Genomic DNA, 25,658 nt, shown 5'->3' with positions numbered 1-25,658 from the left:
CAGTTGGAGGACAAGACTTCATGTCTTATAAAAGCAGGAGACGGGCCCTGGCCTATGGCCTCCCCAACTCATGATCTAGAAATCTCTGTTTCTATTCTCCGTCACTCTCTCCATGCAATTTCACTTGGGGAGCCACATAGGCATGCAACCTACTCTGCCAAAGAGGTTCTCCTGTTCATGCACACTTTACCCCCACTATAAGCCTTTGTGTACACATTAATTGGCCGGAGAACTGCATTGCAAAATTCATAGAAATCTGCATTTCCTTCCTGGGATGGATCCCTTGCTGCCAGTAGTGTTTCCCACCCACGCTTCTCACGAGGAGGGCTGCCCTGAGCTGCTATAAAGGGTGGACGTACAGCACACCCTTGAACACCACCACATGTGGCAAGGCAGCGATATACTGATGTCCTTGATTGCATCTTGGACAGTAAAGAGGAGGAGGGAGCTGTGCCAACCATGCTCTCAACCACAGTCTAAATCAAACACAACAAACTGTTTCATTGAAGTGCGAGCCAGTAAGACAGTGACCCTGGGGTGCTTTCTCCAAATCAGGATGACTCCAGCACAATCCAATTGCTTGCATTAATTATGGCAAAATGAGACGCCGGGGTTATCACACTTTTCATTAACTCCAGTGTTGTGAAACTCAAGCTGCAGTTCTTGACAAAGGGGAATATTTCATATGGTGCTCATCTCTCTCCCTCCCTCTCCCTCCCTCTCCCTCCCTCTCTCTCTCTCTCTCTCTCTCTCTCTCTATATATATATATATATATTTCTGGGGTGAAGGAGGCAGTCTACCGTCTCTTCACACATTAGAAGGGACCTCTAAGCCTGTTCACCAGAGCGTGTGTGTCATTTGGCTTGTTGTCTCTTGATCACTATGCATCAAGGGAGATGTGTCATAGTGCCTTCCAGCTGCTGGGCACACCAACCCAAAGCCCTGATCTGCTGGGTGTGGCAAGGGGAGGAACTTGATGAAGCAGAGGTGTCCCTCCACCCCTCCCCTTTGCCCACTCACACCAGTAGAGAAGCTCCTTTTGTAAGGAATTCTGCAATGAACTTCCACAAGCGGCTAGTTCTTTGACAGTAGCCAACAGAAACCCCCCAAAATGGGGCATTTCAGGAGTGAGGAGGTGGGAAGAGCAGGCCTGGTGCAGAATCCAGCTTTCATCATGTGATGACAATCAGTCTCGGTGCTGCACAGTAATAACATAATAACCTCCTGGATCAGAGCAATTGCCCATCTAGTCCAGCATTCTATTCTCACAGTGGCCACCCCCGGCGTGTGACTCCTGTTGTATATAAGTCACTCCAGGATCATTTTGGCTGTACAAGCGCTCTAAGTAAATCCATCAGAAGTAAAAACAAATAACGTGAAAGATAAGGCACATAGAATTCTAAGAGAAGACCAAAAGAGATCCAGTAATATGGGTGACATCTCTGAAAGCTTCACACATCCCTGCCTGAAGGAGCAGAAGCATCTTCCTTGAAAATACTGTTTACTGGAAGGAATAATATCTGCAGGAGATGCATAGCATGGGAGCACAGGGCATGCCTGCCCACTTGGGTGACGCTGGCTTGACCTGCTTCTGCAGAGCGGTCCACGCTCTGGATGTGATTCCAGCCTCCCATGATTGATGGTAGTGTGTCTGTCATGCCGCCTCCTTCTGAAAGTCCCCATTTGTATCCCTGTAGATTCTTATCTCACTAATGTAGCAAGCCGAGCTTATCTCTTCCCGGGGCTCCTTCTGCACCAAAAAGAAATCACCTCCGTTATTTATGTATTTCTGTCTCCAGCTCGTCGAATCTATTTTCTTACACTTCCAATTATCTTTTATAGAGATCAACTGGAGGATAGGGCAGGCCCGTAATGACCTCAGGATTATTGGATCATTACAAGGAAGGGTCTCTGGCAAAGTGAGCCTGGCGTTCTCCTCTTCATATTTCTCCTCTCCTTATTATTCCCCCCCCCCTCCATCTTTACAGTCTCATATGCAGGCTCCCTTTCCCTGTCACCTCATATTCTCCGTATTTATCATCTCTCTGCTGCTGCATATATCAAGGAGGTATAGACATACCAGCTTATTTCTGTCCCTTTTCAGTTTTGTGCACATTCAAGAATAAGTCTGTTCTATCTCAATTATTACAGACTATGAAAAACAAAAATGAGCAAAAATTCCTCATCTGAATTGTGCACATTTTTGGATGCAGCTTTCCCAAAAATATGCAAGTTTGCACTCATTTTCCCATAAAATATGCAAGGCTATGCAATACAGTCATACCTTGGAAGTCAAACGGAATCCTGCAGCCAATGAGAAGCCACAGAAGCCCCATCGAATGTTTGGGTGGGTTCCAAAGAATGTTCGCAAACCGGAACACTCACTTCTGGGCTTGCAGCATTCAGGAGCCAAAACGTTCAACTCATGAGGCATTCGGGATCCAAGGTATGACTGTACTGCAAAGGGCACGGTAGTTCTTTAAAGTTCTGACTATCAGCTGGTCCTCATTTGGCCCAGCTGTATCTTTACTTGCCCACACCTGATGTTGCTACCAGACCAAGATATCGCTACCAGACCAAGTTCCATAGCCTGTGTGTACCACTGAAAATACACGCTGGCAACCTCACTGTTTATTTTCCCAGGCTTTGAAATGTTAAATTCCTTATTTTATTTTATTTTGCATATATGCTGATTATGGTGATGGTGCCACAACAATTCATAATAAAATTTTAAATTTCAAATAGATTGAATTGCAAACAAAGAACTAAAATATCCATATGTGCTCGGTTCTTTGATTTTTCATAAATGACGGCCAAACTGAAGCATCAGTGGTTGAGCTCTCTAACACAACTCAAATAGAAGGATTGTTAGGTTGGGATGAAAGCATATTTATGTCAATGGCCGGGGTTGGGGTTGGGGTGGTACTGCGTTAGCAGCAGCCTTGCAGCCTTGTGTTATTGACAAAGCTTTGTGGGATTGTGAATCAATGGGTGGGAGGGGGAGTTGTGCCACAAGATACAGGTATGTAGCCAGGACCAGGAACACCTGTATTATGTCTGGAATAGCAGGTGGCATTTCAGTTTCACTGTGGGAGTCTTTTCTGGAGAAGAATGGGCAAGGCTTTCATGCTTGTGCCTGTGTTCTATTTTCCTTCCTGTTTGAGACCTGGAAACCAGCTGTTAACCAAAGCTGCTCCAGCGCGAGAACCTGTGGGGGGTTTTACGTGATACTGTGTTTGCAACTGAAGGGGAGGCATGATCTGAAAGCTTGGGCTTCCATTGTCTGCCTTCTGAGGCTCCCTCTGACATAAGGCTTGCCCATTGTGGCAGGGCACCTGCCCCTTAAATCAATTCTGTTTTCCTTTTTAGAATTTAGTAACTATAGATATAAAAAAAACATTGAAAACAACCCCTCAGCCATTTTCATAGGCAGAGTTGAAATCATTAGTTTGCGTAAGAGGGGGGTTCCAATTCTGGACTGCTCTCAACCACAGACTCTCCCTGCTCACTAAACATTGTTACCTCTTTGGCTTCTAATACCTCCTCCCCGTCTTCTCCCTCTTCTGACCACAAACCATTGTCCCACCACCAATCCCCTGGCTCTGAGCCTTCATCCTTTGGGGGTTCCTCAGATGGTGCCGTCTACCATTCCTTTGCATCGAGCCAGTCCATGACATTATGGTAGGATGAAACATGTATCCATCAGTTTATTCCAATGAAATATCTATTCTTCCAGTGATTGTCATTCAAACCAAGGAAAGTTGTTTCAAGTGTTACACATCATGTCATCTATAGTCACATCTTTAGCAACACCCTGAGATACTCTTGAGTTTTAACAATTCAATCAGCAGATCAATCAACTAGAAATGTGTGTGATTAAGTAGCAGACCAATTTTAATCAGTGAGGGCAATTTTAATTGGTTGCAGAGAAAATTGTGGTCATGCCTATTTATATTTTTAAGGCTCCCAAGTCTGGTGTTTTGTTGTAGCGGAGGATATATATATATATATATGAAAACTGTCTTTTCCTTCCAACAACAAGCATTTGTTTATTAAGTTGTAAGGTATATCTCACACTTCCTTTGATGCTTAAAGAAAGGCACCTACCAAGTTACTGGAAATAATGCAGATCTGTGCAAATTTAATTGAGTAACCAATTACAAGGGCAGATGGTTAATCAACAAAAATGATTTAATCAGTTGACAGCCCTAGGAGTTGCATTGGGGGACAACAACAGCAACAAAAAGAATTCTCAGCATTGCTTGTCAAAGCAACTCAAAAGCTCCAGGTGTTCAGTGGAGAGGCCCACCTGCAGATCTGGCCACCTGTGCTGTTGAGAGGACTGCTTCAAAGTGCACAATTTAAACTGCAGCAGCAAAGGTGGTCTGGAAGGCTGCCATAGCTTTTATCCTTTTCTTCTCTTCCAGGTCAGGGATTTATGAGTGATGATGAGTACTTAGAGATCACGGGGATCACCAGGGACCAATCTGGGGAGTATGAATGCAGCGCTGTTAATGATGTCGCCGCACCTGATATCCGGAGAGTCAAAGTCACCGTAAACTGTAAGTATCCCACCTGCCTATGAATAACAATGGCTTGCACTTACATCCGGAGTTGGAAACCACAGGCTTCGGGGGGACAAATGTGGCCTGCCAAGCCTCTCTGTTTGGCCACCAGGACTCTGCCTAAGTCATGCCCCTTCACCAAGCCAGGCAAGTCATGCCTTGAGTGCTTCTGCCTGTCTGGAATTTGTCCTTGAACCATGACCATGCTGGACTGGAGGAAGAGGGGTCTATATGTACATTTTCAGAAGCCTATGGGTGCCGAGCTTGCCATACTAAGAACAAACAAAAAGCCTGCTGGATCAGGCCAATGGCCCATCTAGTCCAGCATCCTGTTCTCACAGGGGACAAACAGATGCCCCAGTGGAAACTCCACCAGCACAAGAGCACTCTCCTCTCTTGCAGTTTCCTGCAGCTGGTATTCAGAAACATTACTGCCTCCAGGTGGCGCTGTGGGTTAAACCACTGAGCCTAGGGCTTGCTGATCAGAAGGTTGGCGGTTCGAATCCCTGTGACGGGGTGAGCTCCTGTTGCTTGGTCCCAGCTCCTGCCAACCTAGCAGTTCGAAAGCACGTCAAAATGCAAGTAGATAAATAGGAACCGCTACAGCGGGAAGGTAAACGGCGTTTCCATGTGCTGCTCTGGTTCGCCAGAAGCGGCTTTGTCATGCTGGCCACATGACCTGGAAGCTATACGCTGGCTCCCTCGACCAATAATGCAAGATGAGTGTGCAACCCCAGAGTCGGTCACGACTGGACCTAATGGTCAGGGGTCCCTTTACCTTTACTGCCTCCAACAGTAGAGACATAGGAGAGCCATCATGGCTGGTAGCCACTGGTAGCCCTCTCATCCTCCATGAATTTGTCTAATCCTTTTTAAAGCCACCCAAGTTGGTGACAGTCACTGCCTCCTGTAGGAGAGACTTCCATAGGTAATATGCAAATCTATTTCCACACCCATTTTTGCTCCTGGCCCTATATGCCATTGGCATGTGGCCCCTGGAAGGAGGTCCACAGAGCAATTTTGACCTCAGTCTGAAAAGGATTCCATGCCCCTGTGTGCTTTTCAAAACCTATTCCATCCACTGTCCCCCTGATCTTTACAACAATCCTGAGAGGCCTGCCATTGCTTTCATCCTCATATTGCAGAATGGGATTCTAATCGAACTCACTTCCGCACCAGCTCATGACCCCACCTCCACATTCAGCTGAATGTGCAGATCCCACCAGCTCATCTTCATGATACGCTGGGCTAGAATTGCACCCCAAGGATCCTAAACATGAGTAGGTTGTATATTCACATATTCTGATTTAATAGCTAGAAATATATGCACGCAAAAGTAAAACAGCCAATTTCCACCAGAACCTCTTAAAGTCTATTTATAGATGGAAATAATTGTAATAGCTCCCCCCCTTCTCTATCTCTATTGCTTTCTTCTTTCTTTCCTGAGGAGCAATTCAATTTTTTTAAAGGGGGGAGTGGAGGAGAAAGAGAGAGAATCTGAGAATCTTGGTGGTTAACCTTGCACACAGTGCATTAAGAAATCCTCGCCTTTCAGAAGCAGAGCGCAGGAGTTTATATATATCAGCTAAATTGATATAGGAAAATCATATATATACATTTCATTATGTTTCAAGCCTTTTGGCCCTCTGGACAATTTGCTCTTTTAAGAGCTTGGCTAGCAATGCAGAGCCCGGCTACTTTGAGTTCTTAAAGCAGACACATCCCCGAAGCCTCTTGACATTTCGGAGGTGATTCCAGCTCCGCTGAGTCTCTGAACAGTTTAAAAGAAATCCGTAAAGGAGAATTCAGTCATATTAATTGCACAGAAAGGACTCTGCGAGTTGTTGGCTTAGGGATGAACGTGGAAATGTAGGGCCATGTTCACCCTCACAGGGCCAGCTGGGCAGAATGTTCTGTTTAAACCAGGCGTGCAAAGCTGAAGTCCTATAGAGCAATTGCAACAGAGCCTGTGCTGCATCAAGCCAAAGGGGGCTCATCCAGCATCCTGTTCTCACAGTGGCACGCCAAATGCTTGAGGTAAACCTGCAAACAGAATTTGAGCATAAACATACCCTTCCTTTCCTGTGGTTTCCAGTTGCTAGTATATAGAAGCATTGCTGCCTCCAACTGTGAAGGCAAATCATAGCCATCATGTCTAGTAGCCATTGGCAGCCACTTCCTCCATAAATTTTGTCCAATCTTCTTTTAACACCATCTATCTTGGTGACCATCACTGCCTCCTGTGGGAGAAAGTTCCATAGTTTAACTATGTGCCACGTGAAGAAGTCCTTTCTTTTATCTGTCCTGAATCTTCCAACATTCTGCTTCACTGGATGCCCACAAGTTCTAGTGTTATGAGAGGAGAAAAGCTTCTCTCTATATCCACTTTCTTCATGCCATGCATAAATTTACACATTCCTATCACGCAGCACCCTGTCTCTATAGGTGCCCACCCCTCAGTTGCTTGCAATCTTTCCCCACATCTTGAAGTTCCCACAAAGGCACGCTCAAGCCCGCAAGAATATAAAAAGCTGCCCGCTGGATCAGGCCAATGGCCCACTGACTGCAGAATCCTGTTCTCAACAACGGCCACCTGGATGCCTGTGGGAAACCTGCAAGGAGGAAATAAATTAGTAGTAATATTAGTAGTAGTAGTAATTTATTATGTATACCCCGCCCATTTGGCTGGGTTTCCCCAGCCACTCTGGGCAGCTTACAACACATAAAAAATTGTAAAACATTAAAAATTTCCCAATACAGGGTTGCCTTCAGATGTCTTCTAAAAGTCAGATAGTTCTTTATTTCCTTGACATCTGACGGGAGGCCGTTCCACAGGGCGGGTGCCGCTACTGAGAAGGTCCTCTGCCTGGTTCCCTGTAACCTCACTTCTTGCAGTGTGGGAACCACCAGAAGACCCTCGGAGCTGGGCCTCAGGAGCTGAACAATGGAGGTGGAGACGCTCCTTCAGGTATATGAGCACAAGAGCGCTCTCCTGCAGTTTCCACCAAGTGGTATTCAGTACCATTGCTGCCCCTGGCTAAGCCCATCAAAAGCCTAATGAGGAATAGGGATAACCTATAGCTTTATCTGCATTGCTCTTTGTTGTAAGAAAAACTGCTCCCTTTCCCTTATGGGGTACCCAAGAGCCCGTATAGAGTATTTATGTAGGTTCTCTATCGGTAGGAGAAAATAACAGAGGCCAACCAGAGAATATTGAGAAGCAAAGCAGCTAGTAAGCCTGATCTTTATTAAACCGTTGCAACAGGGTGCTCATCCCCCCCCCCCACACACACAGGAGGGAGGAGGAACCCAGAACAATGGTGTGCAAGCCCTTATATAGACCTTAAAATTGCCGCTCTGTAGCTCAAGACCACCCCCCAATACATCATACATACATCACAGAAGGGACAGTCTACAGCAGAATCCTGTCCGGCAGGAAACCTGTTAATGGGTTTACCTGGACAGCCTGGCCATTCTTTTGTGTTGATAAATACTTAGTTCCTACAGGCTTACCCTAAAAAGGTAAAGGGACCCCTGACCATTAGGTCCAGTCGTGACCGACTCTGGGGTTGTGCGCCCATCTCGCATTATTGGCCGAGGGAGCCGGCGTATAGCTTCCAGGTCATGTGGCCAGCATGACAAAGCCGCTTCTGGCAAACCAGAGCAGCACATGGAAATGCCGTTTACCTTCCCGCTGTAGCGGTTCCTATTTATCTACTTGCATTTTGACGTGCTTTTGAACTGCTAGGTTGTTCAGGAGCTGGGACCAAGCAACGGGAGCTCACCCCGTCACAGGGATTCGAACCGCCGACCTTCTGATCAGCAAGCCCTAGGCTCAGTGGTTTAACCACAGCACCACCTGGGTCCCTACAGGCTTACCCTATTCATACACAAATGCAGGATTTGTGAGCACAGAGACAATGGGGAGGGTTTTCCCATTTCCATCCAAACTGCAGAGGAATATTAGAGGTCACTGAAACCATCAAAATGGCTTTAGAACTGTTTTCCTGTACTGTTTCAGACATGTGGTTTATATATTTATGTATGTGTTTGCCTGGTGCATTTATGAACATATGATTTATATATATGAGACCTTAGAATTCCTATAACACTCTTCATCTCTTCATCTCCCTAGATTCAAAAATGTATGGCTGAATTGGCACTGGTGTTTGGCTGTTCCAGACTGGGGAAGGCAAACAAACAGCCACACTGCATAGCCCACTCCGTCACTGGAGTTGCTGGGGGAGTGAAAGCCTTGTGTGCTGACCCCACGGAAGACAGCAAGGCGTAGTAGAAATTAGGCAGAGGTAGAGGACAGAAGTGATGCTTTAAAAAAATCTCAGACCTGCTTTCCCTCCGCAGATCCTCCGTCCATCTCCAATGCCAAGAACACAGGTGTCTCAGTTGGCCAGAGGGGGACCCTGCGCTGCGAAGCCTCAGCTGTCCCTGTAGCGGAATTTCAGTGGTTTAAAGAAGAAACCAGGTACCCAAGCAAGCTGTTCAAAGGATCCATAGCAAGGAGTGACCCCCCCCCCCCGCCCAGGCCAAGATTGCTCCATCAGTCAGATCAGCAGCATTTACTTTGAAATATGAGTCAGCCCTCATGGAATGCCCAGGCTCAATCCTAGTGGGTGTGAAGTTACAAGAGTGCCTTTGAGCATGTGCAGAGAGTCTTTGACACTAAATACCGTAGTTGCATACAATCCCACCCCATTATATCTCTGCCATGAAGGGGTTCTAAATTAAAGGGCACTGGTTTCAGGGCAGGCTTTGAGCTCTGCCTGCCTTGCTTCTGAAATTAAACGCTGCACATACCTCTCCCCAATCTTCCTCACAGCAATCCTTCAGTCTATATATTTCGTATTAAAATAAAACAACAGACTAAAGGGTTGCAATGTTTTAGGGATGGAGATTGCATTGGTTTAATTTGCTTATCTTGTTTCTTGTGGCCCATCAGAAGGTTGCATATGATATGGGGCATGATAGAAACTAAAAGCAAAATAAATGCTACATAATTTTAGCAATTCTTTTCATTGCAATTTCAGCTTGACTGTATTGTCACTTGGCTGTTGCAAGTTTTCACCCTGCTTTCTATACTTTGCCCAGTAGACAGTTGGGGAGGATGTGTGTGAATGAGTGGCCCTCCAGGCATTGTCGGACTACAACTTCCATAATCCAACAGGATACAATGGCTGGGGCTGTAGTTCAACATCTGGAGGGGCTCAGGTTCTCCAGCCTTGAAGCTTATTCCACTTTGGCTGGCTTTTCAAGGACTCAGGAGCGAAGTACTTCTTAAATTCATTGCCCACCACCAAAAACAAGCACCATACTTCTACTTCCCTTCTGGGCAAAGTCTAGTAGATGTTGCCTTGCAAAGTCAGATCATTTTGGTTTGCATCCAATGCTAGTAGAACCCTTGAAGTTAATGAACATGACTAACTTAGGCCCATCAGTTTCATTGTGCCTACTATTTCCCAAAACCCTACTTCTTGTCATTGACTGGTGCCATTGGCAAGGAAAGAGAAATTCCAGGAAATGTAGAATGCTGTGTTGCCATGATGTAAACTCTATAACATGCCACAAAATGGAACTAGGCAGTCTAGTGTAGTGGTTAGAGTGTCCAACTCAGATTTGAGAGACTCGGCCTCTAAAGCCAAACACAACCATGATGCTCAATGGGCCAGATAGCATTGCACACCCTGGTCTACCTCCTAGGGTTGTTGTAAGGATAAGAAGTGAACACCGGGTGTGACACTGAGCTCTTCAGAGGAATGGTAAAGATATAACAGCTAACAATGATGCTTATTATTGGTGCTTTACAAATAATGGCTTGTATCAAATGCTAGTCCTACTCAGAGTAAACCAACTAGAGTTAATGGTATGACCCATATCTTTAAAATAATAAAGTTTATCATATAAAGTCTGCTGTGGCCCTCAGAAAGTGCCCTTTCCCAGGCCTTTAGAGAACCTTTTGATCTGAGATGGTGGCGCAAAAACGGAGCCTGTGGTGACTACAGTTCCCAGCAGTCCTAGCCAGCATGGTGTGGGATGTTGGGAGTTGTAGTTCAGAACAATCTGGAGGGCCACGGGTACTCCATCATTGGGATAAAACCAATCTCTGCATTATACCCCATCCCATCATAATCCTGGGAAGGAAATAAATCCCACTTCTAGTTTACATTGATGAAGTAAGGATGTTGTCTTCTTCCAGATTAGCCAATGGGCTGGATGGCGTGAGAATTGAGAACAAAGGCCGGATGTCCACACTAACCTTCTTCAATGTATCAGAGAAGGATTATGGCAACTACACCTGTGTGGCCATCAACAAGCTGGGAAACACCAATGCCAGTATAATCCTGTATGGTAGGTACCCCATGCCATTGGGATACATGGAGCTTTTGTGCTGATGGGAGAACAGTGGAGCCTTGCTAGGAGGGATTTCAAACACTATACAACTAACACCTATGTTGCGAACTCCAGACTAAAGACAACAGCGGCAACACGTGGACCGATGAAAAATGAGGGTATAAATGTATATCTTTATGTATATCTTTATAAGTTGCAGCGAAGCGATATTCAAGAGTACAGTCCATATACTATCAAAATAAAATTCATCCAGTGATATGATTTGAATGCTTGGCGATATCTGTCGATGCAAATAATAGCAAATAATAGACAGTGATCCAGATAATGACACTGTTTCGAAGTGGTCTTCCTCAGTGTTCAACTACAAAAAACATATATAAAAAATTATATCAAGGACAATAACCAGCATGAACAAGGTTCTTAATAATCAAAGTTAAAGGTAGGTAGCTGTGTTGGTCTGACGTAGTAGAGAAAAAATATATAAAAATCCTTCTAGCAGCACCTTAAAGACCAACTAAGTTTTTTAAAACTCAGTTGGTCTTTAAGGTGCTGCTGGAAGGATTTTTTTTATTTTGTCTTAATAATCAAAACCACTATTTTTCATCCAATACAATAAAGGTAAACAACACAAAAGTAAACAAAATAATAGCATACCTCAGAAATGTATACAGTCAACTTCTAAGTCTATCACTGGATGAATTTTATTTTGATACTATATGGACTGTACTCTTGAATATCGCTTGGCGCTGCAACTTGTAAAGATATACATAAAGATATACATTTATGCCCTCATTTTTCATCGGTCCACGTGTTGCCGCTGTTGTCTTTAGTTTAGGAGGGATTTCAAAGACAGGAACACATCTCTGGTGACCCTTGACCATGAAACCCCTTTGCATTGGCCATCCCATCATTGCATAGTGGGGTTTGTCCTAGGCTGAAATCTCTAAGATAGGCGAGATTTAAGAATATTACCTAGCAGAGTTTGTTGGGGAACAAGCAGTGCAGTCCTAAGCTTATTGCTTCAGAAGTTAAGTTTCACCGAGTTCAACAAGACTTGCTCCCTGGATCGCAGCCTAAAGGTTTTCCTTTCCAAGGACTGGTGTGTTTGCGGTTTTGTGTTTTCATCTTATGATAAACTGGGAGTTTGGGTAAGGCATTATGGGTAACAGCAACAGGATGCTCCCAGCAACATCCTCTCACACTTGAAGCTTTAAGTATGTTAAAGTAGCTGCAAGGAAAAGGGTTGATCATCAAGGAACACATCAGACCAGCAGCAGCGCCTTCAGTTCTTATATCCTCTCACCTATTAGGCTGCAGTTGAAGCAAGGATCTGGGGGCTCAGCAGACACTCGGTTTAACCCCAGCAGGCTAGGCATACTTCCCATTCCCCGTGGCTTTCCAAACCACAGAGCAAATGCACCAGCTGGAAACCTTGGGAAACCCAAGGCGTTTTCTGATGTTGGGTTGTCAAAACAGATGCACAGAGATTCTTGTAGATGCTGTCAGTGGTTAGATGGTTGCCATACACCCTCTGTGGCAGTGTTACACATTGTCATGTCTGTCACATCCTTATTATCATTGCTGTGATCTCTGTTTACATAAAACGGTCCGTCTTTCTAATAATCCATCTGTTCATTCATTCATTCATTCATTCAACTGTCTGAAAATATGAACTACATTTTCTTTCCTTTTCTTTCCTTTTCCTGTTCTCTCTCTCCCCACCCCCCTTCCTGTGTGTCCATTGTGTCTTCTGTTTTAGAGATAAGTGAATCTCCACCACTAGCAGGTTGGTACAAGCATGGCTCCTTCCTTCATTTGCTTGCAGCAAACCCAAGGCCGCTTTGCAGTAAAGGAGAGAGGGCTTGCTTCTCAGATGGGTGTTATGGGTAGGGGAGCCTGGCTGGTGTGCTATTGGAAGGGAAGAACTAAGGCCTGTAGGGTTTGTGGGAGGCATTTTAGCTTCAGGAACATCTCCCTGCATCCTCTTATTCACAGAGCCCACCTATAACAGTGGCTGTCAGTCATGATAAGTGAATGCTGTAACAAAATGTTGCAGGTTGCGTCCTTACCTCCCAGAAAGACCACTGCAGCTAAAGATGGGGGAGAAATTTGAACCAATTCACCTTTAAAGTCAAGACAATTTCTGAAATAATATGCCCGTGTGGAACGCAGCCATCTTTGAAATGCACACTTCTAAGTTCGAAATATGCCTTGTGAGTACTAGGTTTAAGGGAGTGATCAAGTAAAACAGCTCTTGCCTCCATGGACTGCCTTGTGGGCTTCTAGAGGCAACTGGTTGCCTATGGAGGAAGTATAGAGTTCTGGACTAGATGGACCTTTGCTCTCATCCCACAGTGTTTTGCTTGCTACCATTGGAAACCCTAACTATGGAAATCACTCCCACTTGTTGCAGTGATGGCCCTCAACCAAGGTGGCTTTGAAAGAGGATTAGACAAATTCATGGAAGATAGGGCTATTGATGGCTACTAGCCAGGATGGCTATGTTCTGCCTCCACAGTTGGAGGCAGCAATGCTTCTGAATAGCAGTTGCTGGAAACCACAGGCAGGGAGAGGGCTCTTGTCATAGCTGTCAAGTTTTCCCTTTTCTCGCAAGGAAGCCTATTCAGCATAAGGGAATTTCCCTTTAAAAAAGGGAGAACTTGACAGCTATGGCTCTTGTGCTTGAATGGCACCTGCTTGGCCACTGAGAACAGGATGGTGGACTGGATGGACCATTGGTCTGATCCAGCATGCTGTTCTTATGTTACCTGTTGCAGAGGATTCTGGAAAGCCTTCTAGGACAAGATACCTTACTGCTGCTCCATGGGAATGGAGAGCCCACTGTCGAGGAAGTTCAGCACTCCCCTGTGGCTTCAGAGTGCACAGAGAAGATCAACAACGGCGGACAAGTTGCCTGCCTGCTACTTAATCTGTTCCAAATGATGTTTATTTGTATAGCACTTAAATCTAAGTGCTGCACTGAGATTTTCTCTCTTTTTAAAAGCTAAATATTGACACTGCAGGAGAGGGAAGGAACTGGAAGGGCAAAGGGAGAACTAATGTATGCAAGGAATGTTTTCTGCATGTAGCAGCCCACTTTCATAAAAGCCGATGCTTGTGATTATGAGATAGGGCCGAGGGAGATCTCTGATTCAATTCATGTTTAAAAGCATATTTAGCCGCTTTCTGAAACAATAACAGAACCAAAACACAGCCATCCTTTGAAATTTGCGTTTAACCAGATTTTGCAGTGTCGTTACAAAAATGCATCGAAAAGTGGGCATGAAAATGTATTAGTGAAAATAACATACAAAATGCCATTATATTAGGGGAAGTTGCTTGCAAAACTTTGCATGTTAGTCAAAGGTGCATATAAAAAAAATGGGCTTAGTTGGAGAAATCCACACTAAAATGCTAAATAATTTCCTTGAGCATCTTTGGAAAAATGAGAAACAGAGAGACCCTAAATTGGTAGATCCACTTTGTGTGTGTTTTATTGATTTTCAGTTACAAATGAATTATATATATATATATATATATATATGGGGAAAATAATAAACAACAACAACAACAACAACATGTTGGGGTACAGAGCCATCCCTCCAAAAAAAGGAAAATATAACAGAAGTAATCCCAGTTATGGTTCTTTGCATGTACAGTAGTCGGAGAGGAGGGGGTCTGTAGCAGTGCTTTCTCTTTGAGAAACTCCTGCTAAACTTCTGCTAAATCTCAGCCAACCTTCCGGGAACAGAATATTAAAACACAGAGCCAGACTAGAGAGATGGAGAGTATTGATAGAACTGACGTCTCTCTCTGTTTCTATACATAAGCCTAAGGTCACAGTGACATCTGTTTCTCAAGTGCCTGCATGAAATAAAGACCTTGAGTGTTTTGATGCATCACCTACCTGACTCAGGGTTTTTCCTTCAGAACAGATGCCAAATTTTATAAACTATGGCAATGCTAGAGGGTTTTGTTTGTTTGTTTTTTGGATGGGGGTATATTTTAACATATTAAACTATTATTATTATTTTGGATTCTTCAACACACTCAAATCCTCAAAATGGAATCAAATGCACATGTTTCCAAGAAGTCCAGCTTTTAAAGTACGGGTGGGGGAGCCTGTGGCCTCCCAGATGTAGCTGGACTACAATCCCCATCATGCATTTCCACATCAATAAGAGCAAGGTACTATGACTCTTTTCCAAGCAATCACATCTGTGTCTTCCTCCATATCAGGTGTGGGGAACCTTTGGCCTTCCAAATGTTGCTGAACTATAACTCCCAACATCCCCAGCCATTGACCATGCTTGATAGGGCTGATAGAGGTGTAGTTCAGTCATATATGGAGGCCAAAAGTTTTCCCCATGCTTGCATTATGCTATCTGACAATGGCTCGGGTTGCTAATAACCCTGAGATCTGAAACCATTCAAGTCAGAAGTGCCCATGCAATGAAAACTGCTCCGTTATGGGAAGCTGGCATTATTGCATGTTTTCAGATAGAAAGAGGGCCTTTCCGTTTCACCTTGAATGAGGATTTCCCCACTGCCATCTCAAGTTTCGTTACGGAGAAGGGATTGAATCATAGGGCTGGCTTTCTTTTGGCTGACAGCAGCACTGATAGATTCCGTTACATTTTCCCCAACCTGCAAAATGTCAACCCATTAGAAAAAAAATGCAGACATTTCACATTTTATTTCTGATGAGTATTCTCTACCCCAACCCCTTCTTCCCAAATCATTGGCATCTGGTTATTAGTCGTAGCATTCCTAGTTCTGACACAGTCAATTCCGCATTTGCTAATGTCAGCAGAGACACAGAGCATTGCTGTTCGCCACTCCACCTTTCCCTTTCTTTGCAGCTTGGTGCTGCCTTTGGCTCCAGACTTGAATTAGCTTCCCCCTCCTCTATTGAAAGACTCACAAACACTTCCAATCTCAGCGTTGAATGAGCACAAACCATATTTGATTTCCAAGTACCAAGGAAAGAAAGACCAGAAAAAAATTAAAAGGAAAGGAGAACGCTGCTTTCCCCTTAACAACAAAACTCATTTGAATTGCTCTACAAAGATTGTTTGGGTAGATGCTCTGAATACAATACCGCATTCTGTTGTAATTAAGCAAAATAAAAGTTCTGTTTGCGATGAAACAATTTGGCTAAGCTGGTTTTTCATTGCAGAAAATGGGTTTGTAACTCTCCACTTATTCAGGAACACATGAGCTAATTAGATTCTCTCCTGCCATTATTTTTAATTTTTTGCCGTTACAATAGTTGTTATCCCCTTGTCTTAAAATTAATGAGGTTAGAAAGCTCACTTCTTGTTCCTTTTTAAAGTTCAGGTTGCGGCTGAGCATCTAGAAATTTAACTTGGCGTGTAATTATGCACCGATGATTCTTTTCCTGCCTTTCTCTCCCCTGAATCCCTTTCCTTGAAAGAATCCTTTGATTTTTGCTGCGATTTTTGCTGATTGCATTTATTTAAGAGCCATGAATGGGAATTGTCATGTGCGTCATAAACAGGCTAGATCTCCAGGATTTAAAAAACATGGGTCAAATTTGTATCGGGGAGCTCAAAAATTATGGATTTCCCCTTCAGTTCTGCCTCTACAAATGGCTGCCACAATTTGGGGGGCTTCTTTTAGTGAATCCCCCACCCAACATAAATGTTTATCTGAATGCAGATAAATATCGGTTTTACCACATTTAGCACCATTCAGTAAGAAAACCAGTTGGAAATTTCTGGGAAATGTCACCCCCCCCTCCCTTAGTGATTCCTTTCCCCGCCTCCAAACCAATTATCTTGCTTCATTTCATAACATGCGTAAAAATGCATCTATTAGTGAATCTGGCATACCAATATGCTCTGCCAAATGTGCATATCAGGTAAAAAACTACACAAAATTTGCATGAGAATGAATGCTGATAATTTTTCATAAGAACTTACCAAAAAAACACACACAAAAAACAAAGCAATGTGGAAATGTGGATAACAGAGCTTCAAGGTAAAGGTAAAGGACCCCCGACAGTTAAGTCCAGTTGCAGACAACTCTGGGGTTGCGGCGCTCATCTCGTTTTACAGGCCGAGGGAGCCAGGGTTTGTCCGCACACAATTTTCCCAGGTCATGTGGCCAGCATGACTAAGCCGCTTTCTGGCAAACCAGAGCAGCGCACGGAAATGCCGTTTACCTTCCTGCTGGAGCGGTACCTATTTATCTACTTGCACTTTTTGGTGTGCTTTCGAACTGCTAGGCAGGTCGGGCGCCCTGGCGCTGAGGCGCAGAGATCGCTCCGGCGCCCCCACCCTCGCAGCGCGCAGCATGGCTTTGCTGCGAGCGCCCCCTGCTGGTCCGGTGCCCTGGCGCCCCGCGCCACCGGGATTACACCTAGAGCCGGGCCTGCTGCTTGGTTGGCAGGAGCTGGGACCAAGCCACGGGAGCTCACCCTGTTGTGTGGATTCGAACTGCTGACCTTCTGATCAGCAAGCCCAATAGGCTCAGTGGTTAGACCATAGCGCCACCCGCAGGGCCGGCCCTAAGGCAAGGCTGGGTGGTGCAGGGCGCCGGGCTGCCAGGGGGGCGCTGTGCTGCTGCAGCCATGCTCAGAAACGGGGGGGGGGGATGGATAGTTCGCGCCACGGCGTCAGCTATGCTTAAGAAAGCCCTGGCCACCCGCGTCCCTTAATTGAGCTTAAGGCTCAGGAAAAATAAGAAATTGAAATTCACAGAATCACCCATCACTAATTAGACTGTGCACAACCCCTGTTTTCCTTTGGTTTCTTCTCTGTCCCACAGTTATCCACCCACCCCACTTACTGCATCTGCAGACATCCTTGCTGTTCCTTGACTCTGTTTCCCTTTGAGGCTCACACCTGGGTTTGCATGAATCTATATGGCCTATGTGCTGCCTTTAAATGTTGCTCCTCATTGCTTTGAATCACATTGTCATCTCATATTGTTATGCTTCATCATTACATTTGTAAGCCACCATGAAAACTGATGTCTAAAGTCAGAAGAAGAATGTGAATATATAGATATATATATAGATATAAACACATGTGAACAGAAGAGGGCTGAGGGGAAAAACAGACTCTCAAAAATTTTGCCCTGTCTGTGGGTGGCAGTATGTGTGTAAGGGGGGGGGGGCGCCGAAAGAGAAAATTTCCCAGGGAGTGAGCCGTGTTCCTCACTGGGGAAGGAAATTCTCTTTGCTCAGCTGGTACAACAATATCAGCACAAAATCCCACAAAGTAGGCATTTAGCTATGCATTTTAAAACCTATTCTCTCTCCAAATATGCATTTCTAAATGCATTATCTCCCAAACTGCCTATTTTCAGATACATTTTGGTAATTATTTTGGAAGCAAGAACTGCATCAGAGCGTTGGGAAAGCACAAAAGCTGGTGCCCAAGAGCTCTTTGATCTGCCCATTAGTCTCAGAGGTGCAGATGGACGACAGTATCTAACTAACACATATTATCAGCACAAGGATTTGCGCTTGATTACATCAAGATTCCCCCCATCTCCCCCCCCCACATGCAACCCCCCTTCCCAAATCTGCTCCAGAGAGTTGTGGGAACCCATAGAGCAGATATATGGGGTACATGCGGCAAGGAGAGGGGAATTCTTGTCCTGGCAGAACACATTACTTAGCAAGACTGTGGATGCAACCCGTAGACAGTTTATATCAGAGTACAGAATGACTGAATTCCCATGCAGGACTTTTTTCGCAGTGAGGGATCTCCAAGAAGCACATGCTATGTATGTAGAAAGAGATACAGGCTATATGTGTGTTTCCTATTTGTTTGCTTTCCATGCACAAATGTCACAACTTTGGCTTGCCAACATTTGTGGGGGCACATTTGCATCATGAATTTGAAGCACTATGATAACACTCTTAACTGGCACGGCTTCTCCCAAAGAATCCTGGGCAGGCACGTAGCAAGGGAGGGGTGAAGGGGGCGGGCTGCCCCTAGCTCCACTCTGGCAGGGGCAGCGTGGGGGCAGTGTCCCTTGCCCCTGGGCTGCCCCTCGCCTCCTCCGCCCGAGCAGGAAGAAGCAGAGTGCGCTACAGAGCAGGTTGCCGAGCAGCAAACCGCCGCCCGGCAACCCATGCTTCAGAGTGCACCGGCCGAGCAGAGCAGCAGCGCCAACCCATCCTGGCTCGTCCTGGCACACATGTGGTGTGTCATGACATCACGATGCATGCGTCAGGACGCATGCGCACTGCAGAGCGACGCCCCCCCCTGGGGTTGCCGCCCCGGGCAGCCAAGCGGCACCATTTGCCACTGATCCTGGGAGCTGTGGTTCGTTAATGGTGCTGAGAGTTGTTAAGAGAACCTTCATTCCCCAACCCAGAGCTACAATTCCCAGAGTTCCCTGTGAGGAAGGATTGGTTGTTAAGCCAGCCTGGGAATTGTACTTCTGGGGAGGTCTCCTAACAACTCTTAGCACCCTTAACAAATTGTGCCTTCCAGAAATCTCATGGGGAAGCCATGATTATTCAAAGTGGTATAGCCCTTTAAACATATGGTGTGAATGTGAGCCTAGTCGCCACATAAGCCACAGCATATTTTAATGGCTACAATAAAATGTCTCTTACAAACCTACGTTTACAGGGGGCAGGAACCTGTTGGGTAGGTACACCGAGAAGGTCTCTGCAGGTATATGTGTGCCCACGGGCACCAGGTTGGCAATCCCCATCATAGCCCGGGATGTTGCCTTTATAGAGCCAGAGACCCAAAAGCAAGAGTCAGCCGCTCGTAACCTGTGTGTGCTGGAAATCAAAAAAAATTTAAGAGGGAGGCAATAAAAATCAATGCTTCATTACTGGAATTATCCCCCGGTATTAAAGGAAAAAAGGGGAAAGAGGAATGGCAATCCCATTATCCAGGCCTGTATTGCTGCGGTCTCCTTTTGCAGTCTACCCGTGCACTGTGGTCATTATCAATTTTTAATTAGGCGAGTGCCATTCAGCTAGTTAAACAACAACCGAAAGCAGTGCTTTGCATGTACTGAGACTGGAGGGACAGGAACGGATGGGGGCTGGGGGGGGGAAGCACTCACTAGAGAACGAAACTACAAGAGTGTAAAACATTTAAGAGCAGTTACTTCATAAAGAGTTCCAGATGGGAGGAGCTCGGCACAGATGTGTTCTATTCAATCAGTGTTGCAATAAAATTACAGATTAATGAATCAATCAGCACAAAGGGTTGCCAGCCTCTTTGGTTGCTAATTGTTGCAGTGGGGATTGGTGAGAAGCGGGAGGGGGTGGCTTGGGGGCAATGCAGCTCTTACGTTAGCAAGATAGGGTTTCTTATGAGCATTGCAAATATCTCAACAGCCTTCCTGTACCCTTCCATTTTTTTATTTAATTTCAGCTCGCATTGGTGCCAGCCAGCATGCTCAGTGGTGAGGGACGGTGGGAGTTGCAATGCAGCAACATATTGAGGGCCACAGGTTCCCTATCCCCGATTTACAGTCTCTTAAAAGGGAAATATGGGACGCAGGTGGCGCTGTGGGTTAAACCACAGAGCCTAGGGCTTGCTGATCAGAAGGTCGGCGGTTCGAATCCATGTGACGGGGTGAGCTCCCGTTGCTCGGTCCCAGCTCCTGCCAACCTAGCAGTTCGAAAGCACGTCAAAGTGCAAGTAGATAAATAGGGACCGCTACAGCGGGAAGGTAAACAGCGTTTCCATGTGCTGCTCTGGTTCGCCAGAAGTGGCTTTGTCATGCTGGCCACATGACCTGGAAGCTATACGCCGGCTCCCTCGGCCAATAATGCGAGATGAGCACACAACCCCAGAGTCGGTCACGACTGGACCTAATGGTCAGGGGTCCCTTTACCTTTTAAAGGGGAAATATGCTTTGTGGCCCCCTCCTTTCCTGGCACAGGCGCTGCCATTTATTGCCTTCCCATTCAAAGTAAGGAAGAAGCAGGTTGGAGAGAGCAGTAAAGCAAGAGACAGTTCTCTTCCCACATAGAGACTGGCGCAGTCCTTAAAATAAGCTCTGCAGGTCTTGCTTTCCATACCATCACCTTGGGCTGTTAGGTGAGCAAGCACAAAAAAGCAAGGCCTTTTTAGCGGTGGTGCTATAGGTCTGGAGTACCTTCCCTCCTAAAACCTCTCTGCCCCCCACCCCTTTCCCCCCTTTAAACTTAAAACTTCTCTTTTGACAACCCCTCAATGCCTTGCTGCTGCCAGGTTCTTTGTATTATATTTTAGATTGTTGCTGTTTCATTTGTTTATGGTAGGATTGCTTGTTCTTTTGCCACACATATCTTTATTTCTATCTTATTCTGTGCGATATATTAGCAGATTTTGCTTTATATGCCACTTTGTTGATCTGCTGGGTTCATCTTACATGAATTACCAACACTGAGCCATTGGCTGAGTTCACGTGGAGTTTATTCCATTTCCCCCAATGTTTTCCTAACTATGAATTTTCATGTTAAATGTGAGCTTCCACACAACATAAAAACCACGAAAGGTAGTGGAACATAAAAGCCAGTAAAGGTAGTGGAATATAGTGCATGCTTAGTGCTCATTTCCATGTTATTTGATTCCAGGTGGGGGGAATCCATTTGCAGCCCCCTTAATACACAACATAGTGAGTGCAAAGTGACAAAATATGGAGCAGTATACAAGGATAAAGTACTTTACTGCTCTTTTCATGGAGCAATCGTGGGGCAATGGAAGAATGCATGTGCAGAAAGGGTGGGGGAGTCATGATGCCTTGTAGTTAGCTCACACCACACCCAGTGGTGTGAATGAAATTTAGCATAGCCACAGCTCCACAGCACAACAGGTACTGCAGTGTAAATGGAACCTTAGAAAAAGAGACAGAAGTACCAGCATTCTAATCAGGACAACTAATGCAGTATTCGCCGTGTCTGAACGCAACCTTGGACTCGTGGGAATATCCTCTCTTCTAGTATGGCCCCAGTAGGGTCTGAATGGTGAACTCTGTTTGTTGGAACAAGCCAGGATCAGATATCATGATTTGATCCTGGTATGTTTCAACAAACCGTAGTTTGCAGAGTTTAAACTTAATGAACTAACCAGAGTTCGCCCCTTTCACATGTAACCATAAACCATGGTTAGCTAAACCGAGAATCAAACAATTCCTCATCACAGGCATGCTGGAGGAGGAGAGATGAAGCAGCAGCACAGAAGCATGCTCTCATACTGCTAAACTATGGGCTAATGTTACTTCTGAAGTAGGTCCTATGTGAGAATGAGTTGCCAATGAATCTCACACAAGTTCCTATCACAGCAATACAGCTGAGGAACTTCAGTGTGTCAACAGAGGAGGAGGCACTGCTTTGATATTGGAGGGGGGGCATCCCTGAAAGGCCCCCACCCCAAACCTGGAACCAGCACTGCCCATCCCAGATACTCCTTCCAACACTTTTGAAAAATACTTGAATTCCTCAATACATAGGAACACTGGAAGCTGCCTTATACCGAGTCAAAACCATTGGTACATGTTGCTCAGAACTGTCTACACATAACTGGCAGGGGCTCTCCATGAGTTAAGGCAGGAGTGTCTCCCATCTCTATCTAGAGATGCTGACCTATGGCCCTCCACCCCCTTATCCTTGAAATAATAACCAGCTTCTCTCTTTCTCTCTCTCTCTCTCTTGTTTCATTTGATCCAGGCCCAGGAGCAGTCCACGATGGCAACAATGCAGCTTCCAGAGCGATGGCTTGCCTCTGGCTATCAGGCACCCTCTTTGCTCATTTCCTCCTCAAGTTTTGATAAGAAAAGTGAGGGTCCGTGCAGATGACGCCTGGCTTCTCCCACACCACAGACTTTTAACCATCCACACTGCTGGGGGGGTGGGAGGGGGTTAAGAAACAGCAACAGCCGTCTACAGCTTGAACATACTGCTGGAAGGGCGAGGGGAGGGGGAGGACCAGCTGGGTTCCAGGTCAAGCACCCATTCGGGATCGGCCAATCACAGGCATTTCCCAAAAGCAGAATTCGTTTTCATTTCCCTTCCCTTCGACCCCACCACCCTTCGAAAATACCCTATTTATATACAAAAAAGAAAAACATGTCAGCCTCTCATTTTACCATCCTCAGTGGAGCCCGCCCCAAAAATTGCCCCAGGAGAATGAGACCTCTTGGTCCTGAGAGACGATGCACAACAGGAAGTCGGGGGGGGGGGGAGCAAGTCAAAAAGTGTCCTATTATCTCTGTGTCTCTTGAGCAAAAGGATTGTTCTTTCTACTTGTAACACTGTACATACCTGTTCATGTTTCTAAGTGTCCGATTACACTCTGGTTTCAACTCGATTCCGTCTGGGTGGATGTTTTCATGGGGTTGCAACCCTGTCTCCAATGCCATCCTCTTGCCCCATTCCCTCCAACCCTAGCATATGGATTGTATATGGAAGCATGAGGGCTGGGAGGGGCGATGGTCCGCTCACACATTCTCCCACTGTTGGGAGCACATGAAAAGGAAGCTCAGGGTGTGCCCGGCTTCCTCTCCCCACTTTTAAAACTCAGAGTGACACCTCAATCTCGATAAATTGACAGAACAGCAAGTCATGCGTCTCCCATTTATCAGTATAATCATACCACTGTTCTGCCCATTCACCCATCCATCTAATTATCCATCCATCTAATTATCCATCCATCTGCCTTTACAGCCATATATTTGCCATATTTATCAATCTATCAAAGTAATTATCTGGAGTCCCCCCCCCCTTTTTAATCCGAATATCTCCTTCTCGGTTCCACATCTGCACTTCCACCCATCCATCAGTATAATCACCTTTATTGAGTCCCACCTTCATGTAGTCAACATTTAAATTCCTCATAATTTAACCCATTATTATATTGAAATTTTTTCTCTCTCTTTTTCGGGAGGGGGTGCCTTTTCTGTAAAAGGAGGACATTGATGGGCAATTCATGTATGGTCAGAACTAGTGGCACAGATAAACAAATAGGGCACATTATAAAGTCAAAGAGATTTGTGGTCACAAAGGCATAGCATTCAGTAGCACTCTGCCAGATACACATATGCAGGAATCATTGGTTTTTACGCCTCTCATATCCTCGCCTTAAAATGGCATAAACCTGTCCCTAACTAAATTTTTGCAGTTCTAAGCATTGCCTTAAAAGTAATTCGCTAATGATGACATTGTGATTTTTTTGGGGGGGGGGGAGTATTCTACCATTTATTACAGTGCTCCCAATATTCTTTTGCATATGGGCTTTAAAATAGATTTGGCACATCATCTCTCCAGCCCAAATTTGCCCTGCCATCCCCTTTGTCCACTGACAAGTCCACCCCATCATAAGCTGCCAATAAAGGGGGTGGGCAATTCCTTTGCTAGTTTATTGGAACATTCACCTGGCATTTGTTTTATGACCTTTTGAGCAGGGGGGATTGAGCACCAACTCTTTCCAAGTATTTAATTAACATTGAAGGGGAGGGGAAAGGAAACGGGAAGGAGAAATAATAATAAAAAATCACATGATTTCCTGCATCTCTGAGGCTCTCCTTTGAGCCCTGAAAAAAAAGGCTAGGGGATCTTTCAGATCGCTGTTTGCTAAAGCAGAGCAACGGGATTGTCAAAAGTTTCATTTCACTCTGAGGACTCAATTTCTGAAATTTCTGCCACTGCCCACTCCTTGCCTGAAGGGTACAGGACATGACCTACCATGGAGAGCCACTTCTGCCCAAACAACAACAGAGGTTGTGGCAGAGAAGGAGTTCTGGTGCCAACGAGAAGTGCAAGAATCTATTTTCTGGGATGTGATGTCTTTGGAATCTATTTTGTGGACTGAAAGCATGGCAACGACAGACATCTACCAAGGTTGATTTGGAGAGATATACGATCAACAGGTCAGCACTCTTTAAATCAAACATTGCCCATTTCAGATCTTGCCCCAGGACTGAGTAGGACAAAAGGGGATGAATAGAATAAATACACACTATTTTATGAAGACCAGCTGTGTGGGGGAACCAATTAGCTCTCTGTCAAATTTATGCTGTTTCCTCCGTTATGCATACAGGTGGGAAAAGAGATGGAAGAACAAGTAACAACAGTTTACCCATGCTACATTTCCCCCCCCCCCTTAGACAACTTTCCCCATAGAATGATGGTCTCGAGACCATCCTGTACAAGTCAAGACTAGAAGTCAAGTCAAGACTGGAAGTCCCAAAAGCAGTAAGGAAGTATGATGCCTGCTGTACTGAGCTGCTAACAGCCATGTCTTGGGAACACTAAAATGACCTTGTGGATGGCAAGTGACTGGTGGCGATTCCCAATGGGTCTACCTGGATGATTCAAGGTGTCTAGATTATCTATACATGTAAAACACGAATGATTTAAAAGAGTCTGATATTTACTTATACAAGACTAAACGTTTGGGTGGTATATTCATTTTTTTAAGCAAAACAGGTTGAAAGGCTCAGACTTTGCTTTGACATGAATGATGAACACAAATCCACCATAAATGCATTATTATTGAATGTACAGCCTTTGCTTCCCATAGCTTTTTTTCCCCCTGCTGAAAGTAACAAGCTTTCCTTCACATAGCAAGAAATGGAGATGTAGTAGCCAGGCCCTTTTGGGGGTGCAGGATGGGGAGGGAGATAAGAGAGAGAATTAGCCCATATGGCTTCCGAACATGTTTTTGTTGTTCCGTCAATTTTAGCATATGCTGTCCTTCCAATAGTGGGATGTTGGGCAATGTAGCTCAACACACACG

The 25,658-nt window shown here is 45.2% G+C and overlaps 1 protein-coding gene across 2 annotated transcripts in view; it reads left to right on the top strand.

Moving 5' to 3' along the window:
- OPCML (opioid binding protein/cell adhesion molecule like) overlaps positions 1-22,752 on the top strand; it is a 348,072-nt gene extending 325,320 nt beyond the window's left edge. Inside the window, exons 4-8 of one of the 2 annotated variants that reach the window (XM_035140260.2) lie at positions 4,429-4,563; positions 8,929-9,049; positions 10,778-10,929; positions 12,692-12,718; positions 22,592-22,752. In XM_035140260.2, the coding sequence (XP_034996151.1) occupies positions 4,429-4,563; positions 8,929-9,049; positions 10,778-10,929; positions 12,692-12,718; positions 22,592-22,692 (536 nt within the window). In that variant the 3' untranslated portion in view covers positions 22,693-22,752. The remainder of the gene's footprint in view (positions 1-4,428; positions 4,564-8,928; positions 9,050-10,777; positions 10,930-12,691; positions 12,719-22,591) is intronic. The other variant, XM_035140261.2, reaches the window with a different exon arrangement.
- Positions 22,753-25,658: the final 2,906 nt, after the last annotated feature.

The sequence above is a fragment of the Zootoca vivipara genome, chromosome 15 (genome assembly GCF_963506605.1).
Source record: "Zootoca vivipara chromosome 15, rZooViv1.1, whole genome shotgun sequence".
Lineage (NCBI taxonomy): Eukaryota > Metazoa > Chordata > Lepidosauria > Squamata > Lacertidae > Zootoca > Zootoca vivipara.
Note: the sequence above shows the minus strand (reverse complement) of the source record. Positions and strands in the feature narration are given on the sequence as shown.